General features: G+C 47.7%; 2 protein-coding genes across 6 annotated transcripts in view; one reads left to right on the top strand and one right to left on the bottom strand.

Moving 5' to 3' along the window:
• The window catches only part of KLHL18 (kelch like family member 18), a 29157-nt gene extending 9853 nt beyond the window's left edge, over positions 1-19304 (bottom strand). For both annotated transcript variants that reach the window (XM_074901059.1, XM_074901058.1), the window contains exons 1-4: positions 19093-19304; positions 5562-5692; positions 5252-5392; positions 2830-3028 (exon numbers count right to left, since the gene is read on the bottom strand). In XM_074901059.1, the coding sequence (XP_074757160.1) occupies positions 2830-3028; positions 5252-5392; positions 5562-5692; positions 19093-19236 (615 nt within the window). In that variant the 5' untranslated portion in view covers positions 19237-19304. The remainder of the gene's footprint in view (positions 1-2829; positions 3029-5251; positions 5393-5561; positions 5693-19092) is intronic.
• Positions 19305-19357: 53 nt separating this feature from the next.
• KIF9 (kinesin family member 9) overlaps positions 19358-25285 on the top strand; it is a 30205-nt gene continuing 24277 nt past the window's right edge. For 3 of the 4 annotated variants that reach the window (XM_074901057.1, XM_074901054.1, XM_074901056.1), the window contains exons 1-7: positions 19358-19443; positions 20123-20208; positions 21849-21993; positions 23049-23149; positions 23750-23915; positions 24051-24157; positions 24967-25179. In XM_074901057.1, coding sequence (XP_074757158.1) covers positions 21948-21993; positions 23049-23149; positions 23750-23915; positions 24051-24157; positions 24967-25179 — 633 coding nt within the window. In that variant the 5' untranslated portion in view covers positions 19358-19443; positions 20123-20208; positions 21849-21947. The remainder of the gene's footprint in view (positions 19444-20122; positions 20209-21848; positions 21994-23048; positions 23150-23749; positions 23916-24050; positions 24158-24966; positions 25180-25285) is intronic. The other variant, XM_074901055.1, reaches the window with a different exon arrangement.

Genomic DNA, 25285 nt, shown 5'->3' on the forward strand with positions numbered 1-25285 from the left:
AAGATTTAGGTGAGATACAAGGAAAAAAATTCTTCCCTGTGAGGGTGCTGAGGCCCTGGCACAGGTTGCCCAGAGCAGCTGTGGCTGCCCCCTCCCTGGAAGGGTTCAAGGCCAGGTTGGACGGGGCTTTGGGCAACCTGGGCTAGTGGAAGGTGTCCCTGCCCACGGCAGGGGGTTGGAACTGGGTGATCTTTAAGGTCCCTTCCAACCCAAACCATTCCAGGATTCTATGACCTTCCCCTGATCTCAGATGACACGGGTTCAGTACAGAAGAGTGATCCTCTACGTTGCACCAGAGGACTCTCCTGTTGCCTGATGCTTGGGTGCTTGGCTTTGGCATTGCTGTCTCTGCCTGACTTAATCTGCAGTAATTCTGCTCTGGGATGGTACTTAGTTTGGAGGGAGGTGAGGGAGCTGGAAAGAGAATTTTGGTAGAGGAAGTGGGACAGAATGCAAAAAAAATGGTTATTTAGTGTCAAAAATCAGCAGACTGGGGAAGAAGAAGAGAGTATAGTGGTGCTCTATGAAAAACCAGAAGTCAGTTTTGATGAGAGGGATCCATCTGTCAACTTTGGATAAGTACATGGTAGATGTCTGGAGCTGAGCTGGTCCCTCCAGGCTCCTTTGCAGACACTGGAGAGGCAGATCTCTTCAGAGCACTGCTCACATGCCCCATTTCGGATGACTCCAGATTACAGAAGGAGCCTGCCGACTCGTTTAACTGGAGACACATACTCCTTGGTTCACAGGACTCTCACAGTTAAAGGCTGAGCTGGGTTGTCCTTCTACACTCTTGCACTTACACGCAGGTGACTACACCCAAGTCCTGTCACAGTCACCCGAGGCAGAGCTGCCACTGAGCATGGTGTCCCCAGCGGCCACACTGAGCGGGGTCACACTCCAACGCCAGAGTCACCCACTGCAGCCTCACTTTGGTTCAAAGGTTCAGCTCAGGGAGCACACAAACCCTCAGCAGTCTCCCAGCAGCTGCAGAACTGGTCACTGTGGTCACGGCCACCACCTTGCAGGGTAGCTGTCCTCTCAACCAGATTACACACCCGCTTCGAGTGGTCTTTTATTGCAACCTGTGGTGGTGGAGGAAACTCCAGCAGGACCAGAACAAAACTATCAACTCCTTCCTCTATGATGGAGATGTGGAGCCTCTCACATCAACATTCCTGAGGCTTTCAGTGCAAAAGTACTTCTTCATCAGCATCATGGTAAGCTTAGAATCACAGAATCAACTGGGTTGGAAAAGCCCTCGAAGCTCCTCCAGTCCAACCATGAACCTCACCCTGACTGTTCCCAACTCCACCAGATCCCTCAGCGCTGGGTCAGCCCGACTCTTCAACCCCTCCAGGGATGGGGACTCCCCCCCTGCCCTGGGCAGCCCATTCCAACGCCCAACAGCCCCTTCTGCACAGAAATCCTTCCTCAGAGCCAGCCTGACCCTGCCCTGGGCAGCTTGAGGCCATTCCCTCGGGGCCTGGCGCTGGCTCCTTGGCTCCAGAGACTCATCCCCCCTCTCTGCACCCTCCTGGCAGGGAGTTGCAGAGGGCCAGGAGGTCTCCCCTCAGCCTCCTCTTCTCCAGACTGAACCCCCCCAGTTCCCCCAGCCGCTCCCAGCAGACCTGTGCTCCAGACCCTGCCCCAGCTCCGTTGCCCTTCTCTGGACACGGTCGAGTCATTCAATGGCCTTTTTGGGGTGAGGGGCCCAAAACTGAACCCACTCATCGAGGGGCGGCCTCACCAGTGCCGAGCCCAGGGCTCAGATCCCTTCCCTGTCCCTGCTGGCCACGCCAGTGCTGACACACACAAGCCAGGATGCCATTGGCCTTCTTGGCCACCTGGGCAAAAAGACCCCCCAAACTTAATTCCACTCTACAAGGTGCTTTATGACCAGCAGATAAGCTGCACTGCACTAAAATACAGACACTTCTGAAGAGGGCACTTGTCAGGACACAAGGGATAGACTCTTTGGACTCCTACATGCTCCACAAAGGATCCCCTTGGAAAAAGCAGCACGAGACAAATTTGTGGTATTATATAGCAATGTGGCTGGAATGTGAAGCAGGTTCTCCCCCCTCCCCATTTCAGGGGCATTTCAGCCTGATTAACAAAGCACACTCCTACCCTGTAGGTAGGATAGCTGTAGGTCTGCTTTTCGTTTGTCACCTCCTTAGGAACCTCCTCAGAAAGAGCAGGACAGATTTCCTGGCTCGAGGACAGGCTCTGTTCTCCTGCAGACTGTCAGCCCACCACTGACAGATTCTCAAGGCTGTTGAAATATCTTAAGGTTGCTCAGCCACGCTTTGTTTTTTTTTTTTTTTTTTTTTTTCCCTAGGAACAAGATAGTCTAGAGGAGCCTCTTGATGGCAAATTCAGCAGAACATTTGTTGTAAAATGCTGCAGCACTCACAGAAAATTCTTCACACCTCAGAAATACTTGTCTGGACTTGAACACAAGCTCTGAGGAAGGGCTCCCTGCTACTTCCCACACCCTCAGCCCCTCCTCCCCGGAACCAGCCACTTATCAACAGTAAGGGGCACAGCTGAAGGTTCTCAGGATCTGTCACCAATGAAGCAAAACACCTTAAAACACCGTTTTGCAAAATCTATGGTCTGAGCAAGGTAACACCGGCAGCACAGACAAGAAGTGGGGCTCAGGGAGTCACCACAGCTCTGTCTAGCACCTCTTAGTGTCCTCACCATGCCAGGACATCTTCTCAGCTTTGTTCAGACCAGGAATAAGGCCACATCCCATTCCACTCCCAAGCAACCAAAAACCCTCCAAAGGAAAAACTGCTGAGACCTGAGTCGGGTACACACCTGCTCTTCAGACTTCACGTTGAGCTCATCCCTAGAAACGAGCTCCAGGACGTCTTCAAAAGGCAATGCCAGGAACTCTTCAGACATGGATACCTCCACGAAATGCTGATGAATGAAGCTGTTGGCAGCGTCGTAGAGCACCGCACACATCATCGTCTCCGCAAACTGCCGCACTCCCAGACAGTTCTTAGGGTGAAGCCTGGGACAAGCGGGGAGAGCAAAAGTAATGTCAGTTTAATGGAAGGATTGAAAGAATTACAAAGAGGTTCAGTGGAGCAACGCAAGCCTCAGAGGATACGTGATGTAGGGAAAGCCACAGCTGTGTTTTCTTCAGTGGTGGCAGGTTCCAACTCACCGATTAATGTATCTACACAGAGATCTGAAGGTGAATCCACAGCAGAGCCAGAGGATGGAAACCACAACTTGAAAATGTCCCCTCAGACCTGCCACGGAGTCACTGGACAGACTCAGCTGGCCCTGTGTGATGGCTGCAGGTTGTCAGTTGAGGGGAAGCGAGAGGCTCTGCAATCCCTCCCTCCCTCCCACATCTCAGGGTGCCTGGGCTGTGTATCCAGCCTTCTTTTTAACTCCAGTATTGGACAAAGCTGGAATCAAGCACATTGCTCAAATACCAACCATCAGTCTCTGTTTTTCATCTTACATCTTTTTTTTTTAAAGTACCACAGAACAGCATCTGTAGCAGCTTCATAAAGCCATTTCCTGCGATTAAGAAGGCTTTATCACCAAAGATGTTTTTGCAGTTGGAGGTTAGACAGTGAGAACTACCAGCCTCTCCCCAGCAGAGAAAAACAGCCACTGCATAAAGCTGGAGATGATGTTATTTGCCGCAACCACCTGCCCTACAGAAACAGGCACGTGCCTTGGACACTCCTGCCCAAACAAGAAGCCCTGCCCCGTACAGGCATGTCACCGTTCAGCAAGAGCTGATAGTTGTGTTGTTTTGTGGCACTAATCACCAGATACTAAACCAAATGCTACCCACGAAGGGAAAACACCTCGGGCTCTGATGGTTTCAACGTCTAATGGTCTGCAAAATGCAGGCCCAGCTGTTGTCAGCGTGTCCACAGAGGACGTGACACTGTTTGTGTCCACTCTGGGGACAGCACTCTCAGTGACTGCCCCTCGCTGTGCTAAGAGCAAATATGCAGCACTGACGGGGGGCACTTTCATGCAAGGATGGCTCTCAGGGCTCACACAGGCCTTGGGTACAGCACTATGGACCTGTCTGTGCACAGAGGCCTAAAAATATCCCCTGTCTTAATTCCATTTAAGAACGAGAGCTCAGTGTGCATGTTCCAGCTCTTCAGAGCAGCCAGAGTCCACTAATTTTCTTGTTATTAACCAAAGTGACAGTTGCACACTCCAATCCAGGATTTAACTTAGGACACCTACTTGCTCCTAGTCGGTCTGGAAAAAGTGTGGCAGCTAACTCCAAGAAACCAAATCACCCTGCTTAATCTATGTATGGATACAACTACCTCAAGCTAGCAGGGACTCAAAAATCAACGCAACACATCTCCTTCCAGCTTGGTCTCATAGCCAGTACCTCAAATAAAATGTTTTTGCAAGAAAAAATGAATACTCTGTAATCTTACATAACCTAACTTTAAACAAACTGCAGAAAGTCAGGATGCACAGGAGACTGAAAATTGAGACATCTTAAACACAGAGGAAAAACATTTTTTCTCCCCAAAGCATGATTTTAGGATACCTCTGTTTAGAAATAAAGAAAAATAACTGGCTGAGATGTTCCATGTATTTGTTTAATATCACACCACACAATACACTGAACAGTTGCAGAGAAATCAAACTAAGAAAGGGAGGGGGAATTAAACACGTAAGACTCCCTGGCACGATCTGAAAATGTGTGTGGTGCTTTTCCCAAAGAACGGCCCAGTTTTTCCGTCTCCAGATTGTGCTGCTGGAACGATCCTGCAGCCAAACACCAGCGAGGGAACTGTAAAACCTGGGACCAATTTAAGGCTCTGCTACAGCTTCCTGTCCAGCTCCTTGGCCCGGTCCCTTTGTTCCTCCCCTCTTACACATGCAACAGCAGAAAGGGTAGTTACTGCGAGGATGGGTTCGTTAGTAGTAGAGGCAGTGATGCACCACTGTGATGTGCAACTGGCTAGCTAACTCTGAAAAAGGGAAATGTTCCCTCAGTTTTGCTCTAGGTATTAATTTCCATGGCTTGCCAAAGCCTTATTCTGCACCCCACCTGCAGCATCTCCTAAGTCAGAAAAGTTATTTTATAGGCAATGAGAATGGTGAGTCCTGGGAGACAGAGGCCTCCTTATCATGCCGGCAGGAGACATCCTACTCCCTCCCAAGCCAGACACAGATAATTAAAACCTTGCTCCTGTTGGGGAGCAGTAAGCACAGCTAAAAGACAACCCCTTACCTCTCTCTGAGGAAAGTGCAACAAGCATCTTTGATGTTCTGCAGCTGAAGGAAACTCGCCCCCATCAGCAGAGACTGGACGTTCTGCTGATCTATGGCCAGGTGACCGTTGTAGGCAAAGTTGATCAGAGCCTCAAGTGCACTAAACAAGGGGGAGAAAGGGCAGAGTTTATTGAAAATCTAGCAGGGGAGGCTACTAAAAGAAAAACCTTTCCTATCGCCATTCACACAGAGGGTAGGCTTTTAAGCCTTACACATGCAACAGTGAGGCCCACGGAACACTCACGGCACCTCTAGATATGGGATGTTACCTGGGATCCATCCCCTGCATGACAATCTCATCCTGCTTGCACTCCATCATGTCGTTGGTGAACATGGCGTGGAAGTAGGGGATAGAAGCTGCCAGAACGATTCGGTGAGCACTGAACTTATGGTCGCCTACCTAAAAGGAGAGAAAAGGGGAAGGAGGGAAGGTCAGCACCATCCACCACCAGTCAGATAATTCACTGTAGCCCAGCAGTAACTGTTGGACAATCTCCATTTGCAAACAGGACAGCAGCCTGTCTCTTAAATTCAAACTTTTGAAACCAGTTTTCCAGCCTCATAAGCAGCCACGAGTGATCAACTGGGCAATGATAACACCATATTACAGCCCAAGAGCAGGTCGTGCTAACAGAGAACAGCCAGGTCCATAGAACCACGTGTTTACACAAATCAACTTGGTATTCAACTGCACGCACAGGTTTCAAATCCAGATCTGCTTCCCCCAGCTGTTCAGGGCAGAAAATCCTCACCCAGGGCCCTGCTTCAGGTAACACACTGCTCTTAAGAGCCGGCAATCACCGATTCCACGTCACCCGTCTGATCCTGAGGCATCCCAAGCACAGCCATGAAGGCTCACCCTGAGTCCTGGACTGCAATTATTTTGCAGAACTAAAAGCTGCCCTTTTTCCTTAGCTCTTCCTCTGAACTGATGACCAGCTTACAGGTTAAACCCCACGCACTTTTCTTCTTTGCCAGCCATCACATACCTTCAGCTTATGCACAGAGCCAGTCACCTTCACTGTAACCGAGAGGCTCATGTGGGCTCATCGTCTTTAAATCTCTGCAGGTTCACTTTCACCAGCTCTGCTATACCTGCTCACATTTATATCCCCTGAAGAGCCTTCCTGAGCTACAAAGAGAGGCTTGGAAGGGGCTTCTTGTGTCTCCAATTCCACTTCTCACTCCTGCCGATGCTACACAGTATTTTATCCTCTTCTCAATTACACAGGTCTTTGCTCCGATTACCTCCCTCTGTTGGTTCTAAGCTTTTTTCCCCCTAATTTCCAGGCTAACCTGACTCACAGCAGTCTATGCCCATCTGAGCTTGCACAGAACTGCCCTTTTTCCCCCACTTAAGTAAGATTTTCCCATTTGAGCTTTGTTTTGCTGGGACAAACAAGTTGGCACAGAAGGTCCCCTACTCTCCAGATCATTCAAGAAGCTGTCCTCTTCTCCTCTGCACTTTTCGACAAAAAGCTTCATCGCCTTTTCATGTCTAGGCAGCTTATTAACAAAAAACGTTGTTTGCATTTGGGGTTTTCACGGTTCCCAATAGTGCCTTGCCTCTCCCTCTAGGCCCAGAGCTCTCACACCCAGTAAATACAACTTGCAGGGAGTTTAGAAAGCAAAAGTCCTGACACATAAAAAAAAAAAAAAAAGAGAAGAACTGAGTACTACACAAGATGCATAAGCAAGTGGGATTTTTTTTTTCTTTTTAAACAAAAGCATACTCAACTGCCACAAATGCTGTTTACAAGATTTTTTTAAAACCAGCTTGACCACCCAGCTGCTCGCCGTGCGTGCCTGCCTGCACAACGACAAACATTTAGCATGTGGTCAGCTCATGGCACTGTGTGCCTCGGGTGCTGGGGCAAGCCTGCTCTGCCCAAGCTTCCCAATTTAAAATAGTACTGCAAACATCCAGTCAAACAGCTTCCAAGACTTGCTCCAGCCCAGCAATGGCAGAAACAATTTTGGAGAGCCTTGTCTCTGTCCTGGTCAGCTTAGGTGTGGCCTGAACCCCTGCCCATGCTGCCCACTGTGCCTGGATTCCCCTGCACAGACCTTGCTGTCCTGGATTTTGCAGGTTTCTCAATGCCCAGAGCAAAAGCAGTGAGTGCAACAGCACGGACTCATGGAAAACAACCTCACTTACACACTTGTACAGTAACTTGTTCACTCAGGATGGGTAAAGGTCAGTATCAATCTCTTCTACCAACCTAAAACCACATGTAAAACATCCCAGAGGCTCCAAGACTTGAGAGCTGTGCCACAAATACCAGCAAATACTCTGTTGCTCTGTTCCCTTCTCTGCTCGCTCAGTCATTAATTTAGTTCAGGCTGTATCTCCACCTCCTGCTCTCCTGTGCTGGCATCAAGCAGAAGCCAGACTGTGATGGGGACAGAGCCTGGAGTAAGAGGGCTTGGTTGGCAGACGAGGGCTAAAATGATGTTCCAGGAGAGAATGGAATGAAGCAGAAAAAAATAAGGTAATGAAAGCAAGAGGAAGGATGGATATTTTACAGCAGCAAGCTGGTAAGGACAAGCATGGAAGTTAACAGCTCTACCAGTACTACAGGAGCAAGGCCATGGTCCCTCAACACAAAAAAATCAGCAGCAGCTTCCTTGTGTGCATGCAGAGGGATGGGGGATCTCTGCCAAAAGAAGTCCAGACTGCTAGGACTTGTGAAGGAGCCCATGGTCAAAGAGGGACTGAGCTCAAGGCGACAAGCCCCAGCACTGTTTAAGTAACAAGAAAGTAAAGCAGGGTCCCCCACCCTGGCTTTACACAGCCTCCTGTAAGCAAGTGCAAACTCTGCTCTGGCCTCTCTAACACAACAGGCTTAATGTTTATAAATACACCGAGTTTAATGAGAAAAACCCGTAAGAGGAAGGAAGCGATTCAAGGACCTGCACACCCCTGAAAGCTGATAAAAACCTCACTGTGTCCAGGGCTGGGGGTTTTCATTTCCTTACACTGCATGGCTAACTGCCAAGTCGAGCACACGTGCACGGGAACAACCTCGCTCCTGTTCGCCTCTCTGCGTAAGTGAGTGGTCAAGGTGCTGCTCGTGAGAGAAGCACAAGAGGTACAGGATTAACAGGTAAATAAGGAGACTTAAATGCTGAAGCTTTTTTCTTTGGGACTTCCCACTGGGGAAAAGTTTACATATGACCAGCCACAACCTGGCTGACAATGACTAACTCGCTGCTCAGCCTGTCCACGTTCCATCCCCGAGGCTCAGAAAGGCCAGACCTGCTCGGCAAGCTCCCAGCCTGTTCCTACCCAGTGGATGAAGCCACTCCACCAGCTGTGCCCACAGCAGCTGCTCCTGGCCCAGCCCAACGAGGAATAAACACCAATGAAGCTAAAAAATGGGTCTCACGATTTACACCCCTGCGTGCTGCGCCTCTCGTGCATCGCCTGGCACGCACCGCACAGAGCTGGCAAGAGCTGCAGGAGGCCTTGGGTAGCTTGGTGGCAGGACCTGGCCTGTCCTTGTCACTTCCCCAGCTCCTCGCTGCCACATGCAGAACAAGGTCTAAGTGTTACCGCTGTCATTTTGGAGCTGGGGGATAGACACTGCTGCTAAAGCAAGAGATATATGCCCACAGATGAAGCCTGCAGCACAAGAGAGCTCTGTTCCTTGGTCAAAGGCAAAAGGCTGATTAAAAACTGCAGGCTATTTTCTTCCAGGCTCTTTTCTTTTTTAAAAAAATGTTTGCAACTAAAGGAGTGCAGTGCTGGGAGTCACCGACTAGGAGCTGTCCTGGAGCAACCAGCTTCTACAGAGGAACCCCTTCCCGGGTGTCTCAAACATCCCAAACCACAGAAAAGTTCCGTTTCTGCTTGCAATATTTCTCTGGCTTGAAATAAGGTGAAAGAACAAGGCCTCACCTCTCCAGAATTTTGAAAGACATCATAGTGCCTGGAAGGAAGTCAGTCCAGCTGCAATACTTCGGTTTAATATCTCTCTCAACTACAAGACATGTTTGGATGAGTGTTCCCATCCAGGCAGTGCAGAACGTGGTTGAGCATGCAGGAAAAACATTTTAGTTGCACTTCATTTCCACCCGAAAATAATTTGCCAAAAAAAAAAAAAAAAAAAAATCACAGCTATACAAATGTCATTTTGCCTTTTTAAAAACAACATGCAGCATTAAAATTGAACAGGCACCCATTAAAATGATACACCTGCTTCAAACGCATCGCGATCCCCTAGTTTCAACCAAAGCTAATGCCAATTTCAAAAGCAAGGTTGTATTTACTCAAAACAAACAAGTCTACAGCATTACCCAACAACAAGAAAAAGCCCTCTGTTTAGGAAAATAACTGTAAAGTACAAAAGCAACACCAGCTTGAAATTTGTTTTTAAAACAGATTTAGTTTTTAAACAATGGTTCTGTGTGTCAGATAGCCATCTGTGCCATGGTTAAATTCACCCATTTCAGTCACTGGGATTTATGCAGTTTGCTGCACCCCTGGGATTTCCCAACCCTTGAGCAGCTCAGCAGCACAGCTCATGCTTCCCTCTCCCTTTCTGCTGAGCGCAAGGTCAATCAGAGCTTCCCACATCCTTTGCCAGTGCTGCAGTTCTCCACGTACCATTGTGCTGTCACTCTGGGCAGTGATGAGGGACCGTGGCACCCAGACAGGTACTGACAACATCACCACTGAACCAGACAAATACTGTCTGCAACCACCTGCCCTTTTTCTTCCAAGGTGTTCAGCACTGCAGCTCCATACCTCTGTGTCCTGCTTGCAGCACAACCCCCTTTTTTTTTTTTTTTGACCTTGCCTCTCTGACAGATGCGTATATTAAACTACATCTCCACCGTCCTCATTTCTCCTTAGGAAAGGCAGAAAGGGATAAAACCACAAGAGATGCTTTAGGCTCTAAGTACAAATACAACAGATTTTAGCATGGTCCAAGAGTCTGCCCAGAGCTGAAGCTTTCCACCACGTTCCAGTTTCAGGGCGGCTTTGCCATCATTTCACCCCATGACATGCTGCTGCCAAACGACCTTATTATAGATAATACACCTGGCTATTCCAAAAGCAATCATTTATAGTCAATCAGCAAGATTCCTAACAGGTTAATGAGAGCTGTATCATCAGAGGGATGAAACACCTTGCGCCTGGGCAGCACCACCCTTCTGGCTCTGAGCAGCAACACGGGACAGGATTGTTCCCCCAGTGTGGTACTCGCCCTGCGTGAAGGGAAGGGTTTCACCTTGGGTAATTAGCAGATTAACCACACTGGGAATGACCCTGCCCAGGCAAGGCAGGGTTTGAAGTAACCTGTTTGTTTTGGTTGCCTGCAGAGAGAAACCCCCGTGCAGGGCTTGACCTCCTGTCCCAGCTCAGTCCACACCTACACGTGGGGTGCAGCCAGATGGTGCAGATGAAGCCACGTAGTTCACAACTGCACCCCTTGCGCTGGTGCTAGTGCTCGCCTGACCTCGCTGTTCAGAGCAAGAAAAGTGAAAGAAGCTGTACAAAAAAGGGAATAATTTTCTGCTGTTGTAGCAGGGGAAAGGGGAAAGCTGGGACCAGCCCCTGTCAGCAGCCAGATTCATGGAGCTGCATCAGCAAAGAGCTGATCCCCGCCGTGATCGTCAACAGCTGAACAGAAACTGTTTCCTGGTACTGGACAAAACAAAACCTACCTTTTTTTTTTTTTTTTTTTTTAAACTTATTCCTGTAATGATGGAGGGCCCTCAGGGAGATTTATAAATTGGGATGTTTGGTCTAGAAGCTATCATTATGTTGATACCATCAGCACTTAATGGCAAGTCCCGAAGGAAGAACTAAATTTCTTGCTGCAGGCAAAGGACAATACCTGTTTTTCCTGCAGAAGATGAAAAATGTGTCCGAGGATGAGCACACAGTGCATGTCCCCTCGACTCATCCTTGCATCTTCTGTTTCAAAAAGTGCTCCCTATCTCCACAGCCAAATGATCTCCCTTCCTCATGACCAAATAAATATGCTTTCCTATGCCTGATGCTCACGGAATGCCAAAGTAAAAAGAGCTCATGTACTTCTTGATATCATTCCACCCTACCATTGACAGGCTTCCCCTTGCTCAAAATCCATCACAGCCCACTAATTCCAGAAGTACCAGCAGAACATTAAAAAAAAAAAAATAGAAAAAGCTTTGGTTGAGGAAAACCCCCATTTTTGTCCTTACTATGTGTGGCTGGCAGGGACAGTTTCTCAGTCCCCATTTTGATTTTACAGAGCAGCTTGAACTTGGCCTTTGGAACTGGCTGCCCTTTCCATCCATATTAAAAAGTTGTCTCATATGGCCTTCCTTTTTATTTTATATACTGCTGTATACACTCCAGGACTGAGGTGTCCAAAGAGCGGGATGCCACCACCCCAGAGAGCTGGCATGTCCAACAGCAGCAACAAGATTTTATTTCCTACCTGGTGTCATGGGGCAAATGGCTAAGAAATGGCTGTAAATTGGGATGTCACCCAGTATTTGGCCTCCCTTACTCTGTGTCATCATGGGACATGCATCTAGATCGGTCTTAGTTGGGGATTTCAGCTTTCAGCTGAAGGTAGAAGCCCTCATTTGCAAGAATAGACTGTTCTGTGGTCATACCTGCAATGTTGGAGAAATCAGATGCTCTGATTGAGTTAAACACAAATCAGTGCATTTATCTTTTGCTTTTGGAGCCTGGAGTTCAGGACTGTCTCCAGGCACAAATGAAACCACCACAAACTTAATCATATGCACATCGCTAAGGGAAATTTAGCTATTTATACAAGCACCAAAAAGAGAAATGTCCCAGGAGCTCCACATCAGCAAGCTCACTGGGAAGAAGCTTGAGGATAAGTCCTTTGGGCAGGACTATCATGCCTTTCACTGCCCGAGCAGAACACCTTTCCTTGCACGAGATTTCCCCCTTTACACAAGGATGTGCTATTTTACAACACATCATTTTAGGTGCCTTTCTTTTAAGGTAGAAAAATACTGCTTGCAAAACATCCTTTCTGACCACAAATATCGCAGAATTCCTTTCCAACATGTTCTCTAACTGGGTAATAAAAGGCATGCTCTCCCACATCCACAAAATGTGAGCAAGTTCCAAGGTACAATGAAGCTTTCTCCACAGAAAAATGTTGTAGGTGTCATAAAGGCATCTATTGTTTTCATGACATCATTACCCTGCATAGTTGAGAAGTCTCTTGAGTTATCTTCTCAAAAAAAAAAGCAAACACCAAAAACCACACCCCATCTTTCCTGACATGACTACGATGGTGTCCAAGCCATCGTAGCAAAGTTTTGCTAGGCGGAAGATAATGGAACAGGAAAGTTTAAGAGATCTTGTATCAAAATTCAGGCGTTGAAATAAAGACCCTGCCTCCCCACCCAAAGAGTAGCTGGATGAGAAGTGAAAAAGTTTAGATCAAACTTGGCTTGTGCAAAGCAAAGAGACTGATGCCATTAAGGCAGACATCCTTCTGGTCTAGACTAATCAAAGTCCTGCTGATATAATGGTAACTAATTGTTTTGAACCAGAAAAGCCATCCCTTCTGCATGTACAACAAACACACGTTCCCAGATAATTCACTTCCAGTTCAGAGGAGCCCAACTGTTTTGCTGGACCCTGGTCCCTCCATTTCCCACAGGGACAGGGAGCATCCCAGGGGGGATCTCCTCCAGCCCTGCCCTCCTTCACACTCCTGAAAGACTAGCAAAGCCAAACTTGAGGGTAACTCAACAGCTGAGGGCCCTTCCAGCACCCCGGTTCCCTGCCACATTCCCCCCAGCCTCTTCACAACACTAACGCCAAATCTCTGTTCTGACAACTCCGATGGCAACACAGAGAAAGAACATCCAGCCTCTGCTCTGAACTCATCCCACAGCATCCTGCTCCTAGCTGGGCACAAAATACCTGCCAGTGCCCCTCCCAGACACCAGCTTAAATACCCAAAGCCCACCTGAAGCTGTAGGATAACTTTTGCTTTAAGGAGAAGCAAACAAAAACCAGAGCAAGTGGGTTTGGAAGTCAGACAGGAAAGTCTTTTTGCTATGCTCAAAGAAACGGAGTAAAAAAGCTCAGTGCAGAAATGTGTGATTTCTGCTAACACTTCAGGTTTAATGTCTTCATAAAGCACTAAAAATACTCGTCTTTTATATAAGGGGAACAGCACTGACGCTGAGAACTCGAGTGAAAAAACAACCCCAATCGTAATCCAAAGTAGCTCGTTACTGCTGTATGACAAGATTTAAGTAAGATCCTTAACCCAAAGGTCTCACATGCATAATAGATTATCTGTTTTTTAAATCTACCAGCTCCTCAAATAAAAAGATATGCTCTCTCCTACCAAGCTCCTTTTCCTTAAGGATCTCACAGACGTGCTCAAACATCTGCAGAGCAGCCAAGCCCAGGGTTTTCCAGGACCCTGCCGAAATTACGCACACAGCCTAAGCTGTCTGGAATTCCACTTATCTGCCATGGCGGGACAAAGGGAGGCTCCTCCACCTCTGCCTCTGTTTGGCAGGCAGCAGCTCTCTCGGGGGCATCTGCTGGAGTGTGGGGCGGTTTCGAGTTAATAGTTTGCTTTGGAAAAACTGTGGTTAGAAGGGGAGGAAAGCCAACAGGACTATCAGACTGATTCGGATTGTATATGAAACAAATAACATAACCCCTCCACAGCTTGGAACTATTTTAACTTGCCAGGCTTGTGTTATTTTTTTCAGACTTTTCTAATGAGAAGTCTGGAAGTTAGTCACGGAAATATGGCATTTGAGTGATTCAAAACCAGAATAGAAGCAGCTCAGTAAGAGGAGCTCACATCAGCTTCACTCTTTGAGGATTTGGAAAGGCACAAACCTTCGCTCTTTTGACAGAGCTTTAGCCAAGATTGTTGGAGGTGCCAGCCTGGCACTCAGTTCTCCTCTGGCTCTGATTGCAGTGAGCAGGAGCTCTAAGGACCTCAAATTTGTCAATGAAGGAAGAGGATGAGTATTGCTTCCCTGTTTTATGGTGTGATGCAGTCCACAGGCTTCCAGCAAGCCGCTGATGTGTCCCCAGAGAGCACTTGTACCTTGGCTTAAAGTGAGAGGCAAACTCCAGAAAACAAAGCTGCCCAAGCAGCTTTCATCTTGAGAGGGTATTTGTCTGCAAAACACAATGCTCAGGAAGAGCACAAATATTGAGTAGCTTCTTTTCTGCAATTAAAAAGCAGATCAGGGACTAAACACCCCCAAATACCTTCACTCACCAGTGAACTGAAATTCTTCTCATTTTGCAGCAATTATTTGTGAGGTCCAAAATGCTTTGAGCACACACGTGTAGAAAAAAAAGACTGCAAATCCACTGTAAAATAAGTGGGAAAGGTTCTGCTGCACTATTGTGTGCAGGAAACCAAAGCAATGAGGCCCCAAACCTTTAACACAGAGCTTTTCTCATCCAGTGAGCTTAGTAAGTAGCTAATTAATTTCTACCAATAAGGCAAAATCAACAGCAGTGCTGAGAGTGGAAATAACTGAAGACTCCTAGCTCATGTTTAGGCAGAAAGCGATGCTAAGGGTGAAATGCTCTTGGAAAGAAGGAGCTCTGGGGAGAAGTGGAGCAGTGCCTGGACAGGAGCACGACAGCACCACAAACAAGGCAGCCAGAAAAACCACCCAAAGGTCTCCTAACATGAAGATAGCCTGAAAGAAAATGCTTTATATCCGGCTCCTGGGGAAAAACAGCAGGTGGAGGAGAAGTCAAAACTCACTGATTTCATCTGAAAAAGCCAGCTGTCAGTAACATCTGACCCACAGCAGGTTCTGCTCCACAGCCAGGAACGCCAAGCACATTAAATTTGAACATTTCCCTAGCACATATATCGATTTTGCCACTCACAGCCCATTTCAAGTCTCAGAAATCTGGACAATTCAAGCTTCAGTCCATCACTGGAAAGCCCAGTTTTGCCCCAGATGCAGGGCATGGAGAGGTGCGAGGAGAAGAGCTGCTTCTCTGCCGGTTTTGCTGGACACCCTGATTTCAGAGTCACTATCACATCTTAAAGCGCATAGATCAAAACTGAAAACCAAATTGGAATTAAGTTTACCAGTCTTCAAACTGCTTGACATGACCGTATTTGCAGCTAAAAGCCTCAAACCCCACCAAACTCAAAAAAAAAAAAAGTTTCCTTTCTGCACTCTTGATTACTCCAGGCTTGGTGTTTCCCCATCACAGACACAACAACCATCAGCTTTGCCAACACCACCAATACTGGATGAGGAGAGAAACTCAAGTCTCACCTGGAAGATTTTTTCATAATATTACCCTGGTTGGGTTAAACTGGCAAACAGGTTGGGTTTTTTAAACCAGACAAGGCCACGCTGAGACACAGTCTCCTGACAGAAGAGAGCAGTAGCAGAAATTTGGCTTTAGTAAGCAAAAATGCTACTTTCACCAGAGGAAAATGAACTAACCACAGAACAAGGTGTGCCTCCTTGCCCTCCCTCCTCCCTCCAGTTTACTCACATTTACTTAAAGAATAATTTTAGGATGGTTTGGTAGAAGCAAACACTTCAGAGAGCTGCCAAAGGGAGACTGAAAGGACAGATGCCTGTGATGGAACATCTTCAAGAGGAGCTCTGACCTGCAGCTATTTAAGAGACAGGAATAGAAAAGGACTTTTCAAATCTGTAGGCTCCACCATCCACGCAGGAAAGGAGCTTTGGCTCTTGATGAACACATCATAAGCCTCTGGGAAGACGTACAGCTCGCTTACTGCCCTCTGAAACTTTGTTTTCACATGGGCCATCACGAGAAGTAGTGACAGATTTCCCTAAGCTGAGTTTGAATAATCGGAGCTCCAAGGGAGCCCAGTCAAATCAGCACTTTGTGCTTTTAATCGCATCTAAAACCAGCTGCTGTACGCTGCTGAGGCAGCACCATCTCCCGCAGAGCAGCGTGAGCTACAGCAAGATGGTTTCTGAGACAGGAGAAGGAATTCTGCTCCTCCTATTTACTGAATGAATGCTCGCCTGGCTATTACGAGGGGAATAATGAAAACAAACAAACGAGAGTGCCAACACTTCCTCACAATTTTAGGCCTGTTTGTATAGCAAACATTTGTGTGAGCAGGGAGAATCATTTACAGCCCTTGACCCCAACGCTGATATCGGTAACAAACCACTAAAAACCTGAACTGTGCTGTGACAACGCTGCTCGCTCCCGTTTCAGCCGTGAGCCTGAACGCTGGTCACACCAGGAGGAATCCAACTTCTAGCCCGAACTGGTGTTTGGCAGCTTTTTTTCTTCATTGTTGTGACATTATTAGGACTTTTAAAAAGGGCAACCAGCTCGCTTCAGTGGTGTGACATGCCATCAGGACCCATGCTACAGTCTCCTTCAGGTATTAAGTGCATTTCAGTGCTCCTCCTGCCTTCTTTTTGGGTAAGAAGTATTCAAACGTCGTCCTTGCCATACAACTCACTTGGCAGGCTCCTTCTGGATTTACAGCTTCACCAACGCACGCAGAAAGCGTTCCTGAGCAAGGTCAGGGGAGAGCGTGTTTTGCGTCAGCGCTGTGCAAGGTGGCTACTGATTCAAAGCCACCTCCAAAGTCGAGCTAAGAAAAATTACTCCTTAAACATTCCACAGCTAGAGAAGACACCCTGTACTGAACAACAGGGAGGAAAGGCTTGGCTCGGATTCAGCAGGCTGCATTAATTCAATTGCCACAGGACATGCGGGCACTGAGAAATCTGCTGTCAAGAGGCAGAAGCGGCGAAGAGGTGGGATATTTTGACATGATGACTCAATACAAGAGAAATCAAGCAAAGTACTTTGGATTCTGAGGCTGCGTGTGTACGAGGGAAAAACCAGACTGTTTGAACCAACACGGAATTGCTCTGTCAGCCCTCTGTCAAATGTATCGGGTATTGTTGGGATCTCTCTTTGGGATTAACCAGGCAGTGGAGGAAGTTAAGACTCGGTTTAAGAACGACAGAGACATCTTTCTTAATAGATTTGAAACCTCTGGAGGGATGAAAGGCTCTCCACCCTCCCCAGACAGCAACAATCCCTGGAACAAAATATAATAAAAGGACAAAAGGGAGCGGGGCCAAGCACGGTGCCCTCATCCATGAAGGTGCCCAGCACCATCAGGGTGCTCATTCTGACAAGTGGACTGGAGAGGTCCTTCAGCCCTCGATACTTTAAATGCTTCCGCACTCTACTGCATAAGATAGACAAAGTGAGTTAAGCAAGAATTAAAAAGCACTTTGCTATGGGAAATCCACAGGAATGAAAACTTATTCAGTAGAGTTTTGCAAAACAATGGTCAGGCATTTATTTGAGATAAGGCCAGGGTCATATACCTCATTGCTATTGTGTCCCTTCGGACCAGGCAGAGCAGCCCAACCCCAGCAAGGGAACACACAGCTGTGATTCCAGAGATGTGGGACTCATAGGACCTGAGCATCATCTTCTGCAACACGAAGCCACCTCAATAATACAAATACAAGTCTAATAAAATGGCCCTCTTCACCACTAACTGGTTTTATCACATAATACCCCCCAAGTTACAGCCCAGACTATCACGAATACCACGTCTTAGAGAAGGTAACAACCTCTGCCAAGGAAGGTCAGCACACAGCTGTGCTCTTCACAACGAGCATTTCAGCCTGCAAAGTAATCCATCATTCCAGGAGGCTGTAATAGCTGATCTACGGGGATGGAGCAGCCCCAAGGGTGCACCCCAAACACACATCCCACAGTCTCCACGACAGGCACAACCCTCGCTGGCTCCTTCTCCAGAAGCGGGAGGCAGATGAAAAGTTTCAGCATGAGTAGGCTGGGAAACACCTTCACGTTTAATTAAACTTCAGACTTAATTCTGGAATGACTCAAGCAGTCCTAAGAGTTGCACGTCGCACCCACCCCACAACAAACTCCTCTGCCTGCGAGCTCCTGGTCTGAAGGGCTCCAGCATCTCCATGGGCCACTCTCAAAGCCCTTACAGCCCACCCCCGCAGAGCCAGGCACACAGTCCTGAGGATCTACCAAGGTTATAGATTACTTCTTTGATGTAAGAGAGTGGACGCTCTTAAAAATTAAAGGTTTCCTAGGGAAAAGGACTCTTCTCCCACGGGTTGGAGCAGAGGTTGGTCTGTAAACCTGCATCAATCTCACCCACAGTGTGACCTCCCAAACCACTCCTCAGTGCAGGAACCACCACCGAAACGCAGGGGGGGGTGTGGGGTGTGTTGGGTGTGTGTGGGGTGTCATCTGGGGTGCCTCGTTTCCTCCCAAAACAAGACATTTTCTTGAACCACTCTGCCTGACTTCTGGAAAAACCACGACAGCTCGTCCCCGTGCCCTGGGTGAGAGGCAGCGTCAGGGATGGGGTGCCATCAGCATGTCCCAGCACCCACCTTGAGCTAAGGGTGCTCAGCACACCCCCCCCCCCCCCAATCCCAAGGGGCTTTCACAGAGCCCCCTCCCCGAAGGGGAGGCTCAACATCCCCTGATACCCCACCCAGGGGGGTGAGGTGTGTGTCTCAGCACCATCCTTCTCCGCTGCCAAAAGGGGGACCCTCAGTTCCCCCTGGTCCCCACCAAAGGGGCCGGGGGGGGCCCTCACCCTCCCTTACTCCCCACCAAAGGGGCCCTCAGCTCACTCCTCTCCCTCCACCAAAGGGGCCCTCAGCTCCCCGCCTTGACCCCCACCCAAGGGGTCCGAGTGGACGGCGGCAAAAGGACTGGGGAGATCCCCCCCGCTCCCCCTCAGGGGCCGGGGGTCCCCCCGCTCCCCCTCAGGGGCCGGGCCGCACCTTGAGAGTCACGTCGCAGAGCTTGCCCTGCCGCCGGATCTCGCCCATCACGCCGTAACCGCGGCTGGGCAAATCGCCCACCGAAAAATGCACCAAGTCCTCGGGGTCCAGCTCCGGCTCGGCCGCCGCCGCCGTCTCCAGCATCTTCCCAACCGCTCCCGCCGCTCCCGGCCGCGCTTCGCCTCCCCCGCGCCGTGTCCCCACCCGGCCGCCGTAGCGCGGCCTACACCCCTCCCACTTCCGCCTTCCTCCACCTCCGGGAGAGGCCGGAAGTGGGGGGTGCCATGGCAACGGCGTCCACAGTTCCGCTGCGGCTGCCCCTGGCCGGGCCTGGCGGAGGCGGGGACGCAGGTAGGTGAGGGCCGGGGGCTGCCCCCGGGAGTCTCCCCCTCCTCAGGGGCTTGTTGTCACCCGCCTCCCCCGGCAGCGTTGTCCCTACAGGCCGTACCAGCCTCTCCAGGCCTTCCCCTTCTCCAGACCTAGACTCCCCCACACCTCGTCCCCAGGCCTCATCCCTCTCCTCAAGGCCTCCTTCCCCCTTCTTCCAGGCTTCGTCTCCACCTCCAGGCTTCATCTTGCTCCTCCAGGCCTCATCCCCCCACTCCAGGCCTTGTCCCCCTTTTTCCAGGCTTTTTCCCCCACCTCCAGATTTCATCTTGCTCCTCCACATTTTGTGTTCCCCCGCCTCCAGGCTTTTTTCCTTCTCCTAAAGGCTTTGTCCCCCTCCTCAAGGCCTCGTCCCCCTCGGGGCTTTATTCCCCCTGCCTCAGCTGATGTCTCCATAGGCCTTGCTCTCCCTCTCACCACCTCGCAAGATCTTGTCTCCCCACCATCTTGCCCCTCCCCAGGTCTTCTAAACCATGGATGATCCTTTCCCTGTCTCTTCAGCCCCTGTGCCCCCCAGCGCCCTCTGAGGCCACCCTCCTTTGCCCTTGTCCCCAGCAAATAGGACTGTGGGCTTGGCTGTGTGTTCCTAGTTATCTCACCCATCCTCATACCGTTGTCCCATCTCTTCTGTCATCTCTCCTAGTGCCCCATTATCAGTGCACCGGTGTCACCAGCTGCCTCGCATCCCACACTCTTTGGTTGGTTTGTGCTGAGCTGGAAAGGCAGAAGGTAATTTGGGGCTGTTTCTCCACCATTCTCCTTGGGGCAGAGGTGGCTCTGGGTGAGCAGATGGCCTGGGGTACTGGGGTAGAACTGGGCTTTAGGTGTCCAACTGGATGGATTCAACTCTCAAAGGATCACTGGAGTTTGATTTCTAGGGGCTGCCTTGCGGTCAGCCCCGCAAAGCAGCTTTGCCTCCCCAGTTTGCCTCTTGTGTTTAGGACAAGGGGGAATGGTTTTAAACCGAAAGAGGGTCGATTCAGTCTAGATAGAAGGAAGACATTCTTCCCTGTGAGGGTGGTGAGGCCCTGGCACAGGTTGCCCAGAGCAGCTGTGGCTGCCCCCTCCCTGGAAGGGTTCAAGGCCAGGTTGGACGGGGCTTTGGGCAACCTGGGCTAGTGGAAGGTGTCCCTGCCAGGGCAGGGGGGTGGGACTGGCTGATCTTTAAGGTCCTTCCCAACCCATATTATTCCATGATTCTATTCTATGATTCTGTGATTTGGCCCAGGCTTTTGTCTGTCCATGGTGGATAAGCTCGGGTCTCTCAGGCAAAACTGAAATCCCCACTTCACTGCTCTGGGAACACATTTCTGTGCCAATCAGCCCCAAAATCCCCATCTAAAATTTCCCTTTGGCACTAATCTTTGTGGGGGCACATTGACATCTGCCTCCATTGCAGAAATGACAGTGTTTCCATTAATTCCAAGCATAAATAGTCAGTTAGTCTTGAGACTAACTAATGGGGGAGTCCTGCTGGCTTCAGCTGCTCTATAAGGAGGGACCAAGGAAGTTGGGTTTGTCACCTTGTCATAAAGAGCTTCAAAACCAACAGCCCAAGCTGTGAATTGTGATTTGCTTTGCTTGCTTGGTTTCCAGCACAAGTGCTGAATGATGGCCGAAGGTAGCAGCAAGTCTCACTCATGCCCTTTCAACATTTATTGTTCGAACTGGGGAGGATGATTTAGTGGTGAAACAGCCAGAAACATTTTTTGTTAGCTGAGTAATAAACATGTAGTATTCTTCACAGTGCCTCTATAAAAATTCCACTGCAGACAAAAAGAACCAATTAAAAATCAGGTTGGCTGGATGCTTGTGGTGTTGCTAATGAGCTGGAGAGCTTTTGGTCTCCACGTTGTTGGTTAGGAGCCTTCTAGAGAGGTGTTTCCCTGTTTCCTTCCCGCCTACTAATGTTAGTAAATACTCCCAGGAGGAACAGATTTTGTCCCAACATTGAACAATGGCCATTGTTGCAGTGAGGAAAATTCCACTCATTTGGAATTTTTTTCTGTCTCTCTCTGTTTCATATTAGAATTTTTGCCTAAAATTTTCCCTTGCTCCTTTTTTCTGCTGTGCTTCTTGCTGCAGCTCTGAAAAAATAAGGCACATACTCCTCCAACGCTGGGTTATATTTGAGTAGCAGAATTTTGTGATCTCTACCAATCCTGATAACCAGATTAGTAGCATTTCCATGCTGATTACCAACTTTAAAACTCTGTACCTGTTTTCATTTTGCTTATACCTGTGCTGCCCCTGCCTTTATTTCTGCAGTGCTGGCAAATATTTTGACAGCTTTCTGTGCGTGTCACTCAGGGGCAATCCTTACGGTGATGTCTGTGCACTTCTTGATCACTATTTTTTTTTTTTCATAGATCATTTATTTGAAGACTGTCTCCGATACTGAAGAGATTATGGTCAAGGTAACCTAGCACTATTTTGGATTCTACAGCAGGCATTGTGTTGGCATTGCTATGGTAGTCTGGGAAAAGGACAAAGCAACGATGGTACCTTTACCAGGTAGTCATTCAAATGCTCACCTCTATTTTAAATAAACAGAAGTCTTGCTTCAGCTCACATCTCTACATTTCTTGTTATAGCAGTCACAGCAGCTAAGGTGAATAAAAATGCTTAATAATACAAGGGATACAATACTCTGAAACTAGAAGTTGTTGCTAGATATTACCCAACTATTGAGCACAGGCTGCCTATAGGAGACAGCTGATAGAAAACATAGGATTTGCATGATCCAGGGATTTGAAAATACTCAGTGTATGATTCTCAGATGGGGCTTTAGCAGCTGGATGTATCCCCTGAGCCCTCCTCCGGTGGATTTTAGATCCTCTACCCTTGCTGGATATTGACAGTGACATTGAATTTGCATTGATCAGAAGAACAACACAAGAATCTCGCCAGGGGTTGTCAGGCATGTGACTTTTTTTCTTGGAAACTTTAAGATCAGGTGTTCATGAAGAACTTAAAAATTTTTTTGTGTACAAGTGTAAAGAAGGGGTTTCAAAGATGTGAGAAATGCATATTCAGTGCAGACTGTAAATGAGGTAATTGCTGCATGGCCCTTGTGCTGTTGAGCTCCTTTAGCTTGGTTTCACCTGTAACATGTCTTACTAAAAGCCTCAGAAGCTTGAAACACAGTTCTGGATGAAATGCCGTTACAAAACAGGAGGCTGTGTGTGTCTTCACACACAGAAAACACTAGATGAAAAAAAAAAACCCTCTCATATCCCTGCAATTATTTTGCTTTGCAAGGCTAGTAGGAAGAAAAGCTTGTGTTGCCAAACACTAATGTGCCTGATACAGAAGAGGAAATCATGATCAGTAAGACCCTTCTCTTTTTACACGCTCAGTTTTCTGAGCAGAGCAATACTGGAAAGAATTTTCAGCAACTGTTTGCCCACAGTTGCTTTTAATAAAGAACAGAAACTGCAGCTGAACATTTGTCAACACTTTATTTTTAAGCTTGATTACTCTGTAACTTGCCTTTTCATGAAAAATAACGTTACATTTCATTTTAGGGGATGCAATATTGTTGATTTTTCCTTTTTTCCCTTCTCTAGTTAGGATGGATGCAGTAGAAAAGAGAGTCTGTACATTTGTGCGAGTCAAGCCAACAGCTGATTTTGCTCAAGATATGATCAAGTTTGGGCCAGACAACAAGGTAAAGAAAGACATTGCTGGTGTGAAAGGTTTGGAATTTGATTTCAGTTTTACCCAGAGAAATGCAGAATTCTTCCATTCCTTAAGGCCACGCAGAACTTTTTGGTGCATGTTTCTTCTCGTGTACTGTTCTTTGCACTGACAGTGGCTTGTGGGTTTGTACCAGCAAGTGTGACTGTGGAAAACATACTTCTGGTGATGCAGTCACTAGAGAAAATCCTCAAAAGGACTGGGGCTCTGACTGATCCTGGAAAAATTCCCAGTGGTAACCACGATTCCAGCCTCAGAGGTCTCCCTGTGGTACAGTTTATTTCTATCCCCCCTTATGGAAGTTCCTCCCTTCACCTTCTCTTGCTTAATTAATAATTTCCCTGGGACACAAAATCAGACACACCACTGAAAGGCAGACAGATGAGCTTAGCCCATTTCCTTTTTTATTAAAGTACCTATTACCAGAAAATACCACCAAGGTCAGTAAAAGAATTATTTGTGCTCCATTTCCTACTTACCTCCAGGCCTTCAGTGTTGGTTTTTTTTAGACAATAACTGCTGAAACTTTTCATGGCTATTCAAGTTATCTTCATTTCTTTTTGGGTTTCAGAGCATAGATATATGCATCAAAAAAGATGCCAAGAAAGGAGTTGTGAACAACAGGCAGACTGACTGGTCCTTTAGGCTCGATGGTGTCCTTCACAATACGTCCCAGGAGCTGGTTTATGAGACTGTGGCTGAGAAACTGGTGTCCGAAGCCTTAATTGGCTATAATGGTAATTTGTTGCTATTTTTATTATTTTGATGATAAGTGGAGATTTGATCTGAGGGAGAGATCCTTTTGCTGTTCCATTTGAGAGATGCAGAGATTCCCTCCTGAGTTTATTCTGTTGCTTTTGAACCTTTTCTAGGCACGATAATGTGCTATGGGCAAACGGGGGCTGGTAAAACTTACACCATGATGGGAGCAACTGCTGAGTACAAGCATCGAGGAATCATACCCCGAGCTATACAGCAGGTACTGAATTTGAAAAAAGACTGGATGAAATGACAAGGACATCTCTTGTATCGGCTCATAAAAGTGTTTTAACAGAGTGAATGTGTTTGATGTTGATCTCCACCAGTCCTTTTTGTTGTTTGCTTTTTTTTTCCCCTTCATTTTATCTAAGTGATGATTGTCAAGAAAATGAAGGAGCTTGTAAAACATAGTTACTCTGTACCTTTGTTTTACTACACTGTGACCTTGTGCACTGGTAACAGTGACGTTTCAGAGTGTTGGGATGGTGTTGGCTTGAAACATTTGTTGCTCCTATTGCTGCACAGACACATTCCTGTCCAGAGGTGGAAGTTTACTACTACTTTGAGGAGGCAGGGCTGCTTAACTTTAGGCAGAGATACTGCAGAATGCTCTCCACTCCCACCAAGCCAATTAAAACAGACTGTGAGGGGCTGACATACCACAAACAAACATTTTTGTTTCAGATGAGAAGAATTCTGCAGTTATGCTGTATTGTCATTCGCAGAGGTTGTTCCTCTGTAATTCTACTAGCTCACATAAAGTAAAAAAGTAAAAGTTACATTCCCAAATGTAAGCAGGCTTTCAGAAGTGTTGTTTTCAAAACTATCGTTTTGCAAAATCGCGTTGAAACTGGTGACTTAGCCCTGTCAGCCCTCAGGCAACCGTAGCACAGAATTAGCTACGCACAGGCAGAGGCACTTATAGGTGCTCAGAAAGTTATAAATAGCTTCTCTGGAAAGCCATAAATAGCTAATAATTCTGTTTGTTGAACTAGCACTGTTGCTGACGAACTCTTTGTCTTTGCACAGGTCTTCAGAGCATCTGCACATTCTGTCAGGGTCCGTATATCCTACCTGGAAATCTACAATGAGACCCTGTTTGACCTTCTGTCCCCCACGACGAGCAGCAGGAACAGCGACGTGCCGATGGCTGTAGTGGACTGCCCACAGGGTGTTTATGTGAAGGGCTTGTCTATACATTCCGTTAGCCATGAGGAAGATGCTCTAAATCTCTTTTTTGAGGCAAGAGAAAACAAATATTACACTTCATCTGTTATATTTATTGGCTTAGCTGAGGGAGGAGGCCGTAAAGCAGGATTCAACCCTCTTTGTTCTCTTTCTTGCGGAT

This window comes from Athene noctua, chromosome 2, assembly GCF_965140245.1.
Source record: "Athene noctua chromosome 2, bAthNoc1.hap1.1, whole genome shotgun sequence".
In the NCBI taxonomy this organism is placed as follows: domain Eukaryota; kingdom Metazoa; phylum Chordata; class Aves; order Strigiformes; family Strigidae; genus Athene; species Athene noctua.